The sequence below is a fragment of the Chrysochloris asiatica genome, unplaced genomic scaffold, assembly GCF_000296735.1.
Source record: "Chrysochloris asiatica unplaced genomic scaffold, ChrAsi1.0 scaffold00115, whole genome shotgun sequence".
NCBI classification, from domain to species: Eukaryota; Metazoa; Chordata; class Mammalia; order Afrosoricida; family Chrysochloridae; genus Chrysochloris; species Chrysochloris asiatica.
This window is the reverse complement of record NW_006408633.1, coordinates 4,708,512-4,715,043: the sequence shown is the minus strand read 5'-3', so window position 1 is coordinate 4,715,043 and position 6,532 is coordinate 4,708,512. Positions and strand designations below refer to the sequence as shown.

At 37.4% G+C, this 6,532-nt stretch overlaps 1 protein-coding gene across 1 annotated transcript in view; it reads left to right on the top strand.

Annotated features, from left to right (window-relative positions):
- PAICS (phosphoribosylaminoimidazole carboxylase, phosphoribosylaminoimidazole succinocarboxamide synthetase) overlaps positions 1–6,532 on the top strand; it is a 31,262-nt gene that overhangs the window by 14,968 nt on the left and 9,762 nt on the right. Inside the window, exons 4-6 of the mRNA XM_006868047.1 lie at positions 3,819–3,998; positions 4,684–4,797; positions 5,390–5,473. Of these exons, the coding sequence (XP_006868109.1) occupies positions 3,819–3,998; positions 4,684–4,797; positions 5,390–5,473 (378 nt within the window). The remainder of the gene's footprint in view (positions 1–3,818; positions 3,999–4,683; positions 4,798–5,389; positions 5,474–6,532) is intronic.

Below are 6,532 nucleotides of genomic sequence, written 5' to 3'. Positions count from 1 at the left end.
TCTTTACCAGCAAAGAAGAAGAACCAGGAGTGGGGTTTGTCTTTTAGGTCCCTGCACTGAGAACTTCCTAAACCCAAGAAACAGATTGATGGCAAGAAGCTGTGGGTAGAGTACTGATGGCAGCAGAACCAGGAGATGGGTACAAGACTCTTCCTGGTCCACAAAACAAGGCAGCCAACATGTGGAGCAAGCAATCAGAACACCTCTGGGCAGGAGGCTACCTAGCTGAGTGGGATACCTCTAGGCACTAATTGGCAGAGCTAAAAAGCTTTGTAACACTTGATTAAGCAGAATATAGCCCAGACCAATGGCCTAGGGAAAGACCTGCCTGTAGGCATGGCCAAAAAGTGTCTGAATCTGAATTGTAATGATGAAATATAAGAGCTTATTTACAGAATATTTCAAAGGGTGGCTTAAAAAATCAAAATGAAGTATAATGAAATGTTGAAAGGCCTGGAGTTAGAAAACCAAAAGGGAAGAACACGCCTGACATTTCTCAAGCTGAAAGAACTGAAGAAAAAATATTGAGTCTCCTGTTACTCCTTACAATTGAAGGATTCTATGGGTAAAATACAGATTCCTGGTATGGTGCTGTAAGATAAAATACTGAACTGTTTCAGACCCACCAGCCACTTCTCAGAAACCCTATACAGGATCGCTATAAGTAGGAACCAACTTGACAGCACTTAACAAGAGCAACAACATGGTAAAATGAAGATGGAAGGAATATACAACATCACTATAATAAAAAGAAGATAGTCTATGATCAAGGACCAGTAGTTTTGAAGAAAGAAGCCCAAGCCACACTGTTGGCATCATAAAAGACAAGAATTTAAGGAATCCCAGCTGAGATGTTTCAACAACCAAATACATTGTTAGAAGCATTCATTTGTCTATGTCAGAAATTTGGAAGACCTTGCCAACTGACTGAAATGGGTCCGTATTTGTGTCCATTCCAAAGAAAGGCCATCCAAGACAATATGGAAATTGTCAAACAATATCATTAATATTACACACAAAATATTGCTAAAGATAATTCAAAAACAGTTGCAGAAGTATATCGACAGGGAACTGCCAGAAATTCAAACATCAAAAAAGGACTCCTGTCAACCTGGAGATGAGAGAGAGAAGAGGAAGGGGCTGGTTGGTCTGAAGTTTGGGGAGACTTGGGAACTCCTGAGCACATGGACAAGGACATAGCCAGGGAGTACTAGAGATGAGAGTGAAGCGTCCAGCTGATATGAAGTGATGGGAGATGCACAAGAACACCCAAACTTGCAGACAGTACCCATTTGACCTAGCTTCGATGGCTGGGTGATAAGAATTCGACTAGAGGAAGATAAAAAAAAAAAAAATTTGATAAAGGAAACGTGTAAATTGCTACAATTTGAGGAACTTGACCTATACTGGTAGATGTAGTAGCTCAAAATACCAACTGAGAGGGAAGGAATCTTCACATCAAGGATCAATCGTATTCCCTCTGTACACAGGGTTGATAGGGACGGGCAACTTAGACAATGACTATCTAAAATGGGAGGGATATAAAGGCACAAAGTGACTGGCTTACAAATTTTCAAGAGGAAGTTTAGTTTCAGAGTTTGTAGGGGAAGATAGAGAGTCCCCATTGAATAATTTTCATCTTGTCTAGATAGGTCTGGTGAAAGGAGACGAGGATAAGATTCTTATGATTTAACAGTGAGTAGTTATCATGACTGATTGCAGCTGTCACACTGTAAAGGTGGAAGTTTTGTAACAAAAACTGGGGAGTAGGTAATCTTACAGTCCAGGAACACAGGACCCTATAACCATCAAGGGAGAAGAGCACGAATGGAATGTGGGACCCTAACCAGAGAAGCAGTGACACTAGAGATAAGGACACGGAGAAACAGAGCAGCTGAGGACTCTAGACTCATGGAAAGAGCAAGGCTGTGTGCTGGCAGCCAGGAGGCAGGCTTACAGAATGTACCCTTTGGTTGGTTGTTTAAATGATTATATGTTCCTTAGTGTTTTGTGTGCATTCAAAAAAATTCAAAAACACACCGGAATAGAAGCAAATACTGTTGAATGATAATGCATGGGGGGATTGTAATCATTACAGTGAAACGAAATACGATAGGAGTGTAAAACCTATGTTCTCCCATGTAAACTTCACTCAATTCACAACAAAAACTTAAAAGAAAAAGGCCATGAAATGAGGGGTGGTGTTTATGATGTCTCATTAATCTTGACTGAAAGCAGAGAATACCATAAAGAAGTTTACTTGTGTTTTATTGACTATACTAAGGTATTCAACTGTGTGGATCATAATAAATTATGGGTAACATTGTGAAGAATGGGAATTCCAGAACATTTCACTGTGCTTATGGAGAACTTGTACATAGAAGTCATTTAAACAGAGCAATGGGATACTGTGCATCAGTGTTGTGTCCTTCTACTAATTCATTTTGTATGCTGAACAAATAATCCAATAATCTGAAATATAAAAAGAAGAATGCTGCATCAGGATTGGATGATGATTCATTAACATTTGATGTGCAGATGACACAACATGCTAAAAAGTAAAGAGGATTTAAATCACTTACTGATAAAGATTAAATACTACAGCATTCCCCATGGATTACACTTCAGCATAAAACAAAAATCCTCACATCAGGACCAGTAAGCAACATCATGATAGACAGAAAATACTGCTATTTTCAAGGATTTCATTTTACTTGGAGCCACAATCAACACTAGTAAACAGCAGTCAAATGAAACCTTAACCAAATTTGCTATAAAAGTTCTCCTTAAAGTGTTAAAAGCAAGACACATTTAGGACTGAGACGTGCCTGACCCAAGCCATGGTATTTTCAATTTCCCCATATGCATATGAAAGCTGAACAATAAAAAAAAAAAAAAAGAGTTGATGTCTTTATGATGCTGGTGGAAATTATTAAATACACTATGAACTGCCAAAAGAAATAGCAAATCTGTCATGGAAAAAGTGTAGTTGACCATGGCATTGAAACAATACACGATAGGATGAATGTAAAACTAATGTTCTCCCATCACATAATTCACAATAAAACATTAAAAAAAAAAAAAAAAAAGGGCAGTTGGAAGAATGTCCTTAGAAGCCAGGACAGTAAGACTTCATCTCATGTGGGGACATGGTATCAGGAGGGAGCAGTCCTTGGAGGAAAAAATCGTGTGAAAAAGAAGAAGACCTTCATGAAATGGAGTTTGCATAGTGACTGCAACAGTGGGCTCAAACATAGCTGATTGTGAGGAGGGTGTAGGATTGGTGCAGTGCTTTGGTCTTTTGTTCATTAGCTGGCTATGCATCAGAACTGACTGTTAGCACCAAATAACTTCATTAAGGAAAAACAAAAATCACAAAGTTTATTTATGTAGCAAGAGAAGGTACATTTTATCAAGTAAATACTTTATGACTTAGATTAAGTTACCTAAATGTTTTGAATTTTAAAGTAGTTATTGTGAATCGGGCTGCAAACCTTAAGGCCAGTAGTTCAAAACTACCAGTCACTCTGAGGGAGAAAGATGAGGCTTTCTGCTCCTGTAAAGATTTACAGCCTTGGAAACCCTGTACAGGGTTGCTATGGGTCAGAACTGACTCAACGGCACTTAACAACAACAACAACAACAACAATTGAGACAAATTAAAGGTAATTCCTTTGATTTATAGAATATTTTAAACAAAAGTTTTTAGAACAAATGAGTATGTCAGGAATTTCAAAATTACAGGAGAAAAAAAACAGTTTTTCTGACAAGTCTAGAAATAATTGTTTTAAATGAATTTTGCTGTGTTTTATTCTCAGGATGATGCCAACAATGACCCACAGTGGTCAGAGGAACAGCTTATTGCTGCAAAATTTTGCTTTGCTGGACTTGTTATTGGCCAAACTGAAGTGGATATCATGAATCATGCCACACAGGCTATTTTTGAAATACTGGAAAAATCGTGGTTGCCCCAGAATTGTACATTGGTTGATATGAAGGTACAATTGGAGATTTGAAAGTAAAATTGTCATGAAGAAATGTCTTTATCCATAGAACTATGGTAGCTTAGAAAATACATGAGTAAACATGCAATGTTCTGTAATCGATTGACTAAAATGCTCTTAATTTCCTGGACAGGATCAGAAAATAAATTTTCAAAACAGAACCTCTGAGATGTTGTAACAGTGATTTTTTTTTTTTTTTTTAATCTGAAATTGCAACAGCCCTTTAGGGTTAAGTTCAGCACACTATCTATATCCTTCAGCCACAGCAGAATTTATTATTCTTTTATTTTTGGAGTATATACTCTACTGCTTTAAAATGTTGTCCCTGGAATGATCTGAGGAGCACTGGGTGTAATCTCCTTCCTCAAAAATTCCTTCTCCAGCAGAGATGATGATGTGGACAGAAGGAGCTGCTGGGGACTCTAGACTCAGGGAGGGAGAGGGGCTGTGGGCTAGTGGCCGGGGGCAGGCATGTGGGGTGTACCCTTTGGTTGTTTGATCATGCATGCAAGGGATTGTGATCATTGCAATGAAACAAAATATGATAGGATGAATGTAAAGATAATGTTCACCCATGTAAACTAACACATCATTCATAATAAAAACTTAAAAAAAAAAAAGGAATGTCTTTAGTAGTATAGTTTTTGTAAACTTCTCTTTGGTGGTATGCTTTTTCTAGATAGAATTTGGTGTTGATATAACTACCAAGGAAATTGTTCTTGCTGATGTCATTGATAACGATTCCTGGAGACTCTGGCCAGCAGGAGATAGAAGCCAACAAAAAGATAAACAGGTGATGCTTCATGTTTTTTATCCTTCACAAGATCATCTCTGTATAGTGAAGAGAGAAGGAATGGAAGGAAAAGTGAAGGCAGTTAGTTATTCTTGCGTTTCATATGAACCTAATTTACGGATTACTTAAAAAAATTAAAAGATTAGCTGTTATCCTAATAGACTCTCATACCAGAGTATTAGAGCAACATTCTCCTTGTTTCCTTCTTTCAAAACTAAAGTGCCTCTGAGAGAATAAGTATCTTCACAGTTAGAAGAGTAAGCACAGACCTGGGACTCAACCCCAGGACTCTGGCTTTTTTAAGGTTCCATTTTTGTTCTGTTTTTTTAAATTTTCTGTTCTTATAAAAAAAATAATAGAGCCGTGTAATTGCTTGTGTGGAAAGCAATCATAATGAGATGAAAATCATGCATGCCTCACTGTTTGAACTTTCGGTTGCCAAGTTCAGAAAATGAATTTGCAGATGCTTACACATTTTCTAGATATCTGATGTTAGACAGCCAAACCTTTGACAATCCCTACCCAAAAGTCAGACACCAATTTGTTTCAGTTTGCAAGAGATCCTTGTATACTAAGCTATCTTATTTTCTAGTCATATCGTGACCTCAAAGAAGTTACTCCTGAAGGGCTGCAAATGGTAAAGAAAAATTTTGAGTGGGTTGCAGAAAGAATAGAGGTGAGTCTTTTGAAGTAAATCCTTACAATGTTACGTTTTCCTTAAAAAATGTTTCAGAAGAATTAGGGAGATGGGTAAGGTGCTTTCTTTCTTTTTTTTCCCCCAATAACTTGAAAGGAACACCTTTAAGAAATGTACTACCTTTAAGAAACTGTCCTCACTGGTAAGCCTGAGCTCCCTACTCAAGGTATCCAACAAAGTATCCCAGATCCTATTGCGGAAACCGGAGGGTTTTTTCTCCTCTCGGTCCCTTCTTGAAAAAAACCTTACACTTCTTACCAGCCTCTCCACTACTAATAAATAGCATGGAATGTGTTCTCTTGTTCAGAATTTCATTTCCATGTGACTTTAAATGTCACTTCAAAGTGTATTATTGTTGTTATATAAGTACATGGAAGTTGAGTGGCATTTGTAGTTAACCAAATGTCTTAACCACCTTTCAGAACATTATTTCCTTGGTAATATGTATTTTGAGTTTCAAACAATTAACTTTAAAAGATTTGTAACATGGTCTCTTTATTTTGCCTGAATATGCCTGAACACCTCCACTAAGACATCTGTTTAAAACTCTACCAACAGGGAAGAGACAGATGCAGGTGGTTTTATTACCATTTATTTGTGAAGTTCAAAATGAGCAATAAAAACTGCCATATGATTAAGACAAGAAATCCTCACTTAAAAGAATGTACTGAAAATCTTAAGGAATAATTCATAATTTTCTGAATATTAATTTAAAAGTTTTTATATCAGAGACCAAGTTATCTAATTTAAATTCTTTTAAAAACCATTTTCCATTACGTACGTTGTTGTTAGGTGCTGTTAAGTCAACTCCGACGCATGGAGACCCTGTGCGCAACGGAACAGTACATTGCCCAAGCCTGTGCTTTCCTCATAATTGTTGTCATGATTGAGCCGTTTTTGCAGGCACTGTGTCAGCCCATCTCATTGGAGGATCTTTCTTTTTCGTTGACCCTCTGCTTTGTCAAGCATGATGTCCTTTTCTAGGGATTGATCCCTCATGATAACTTGGTCAGACTACTAGATGAATATCCTTGCTAT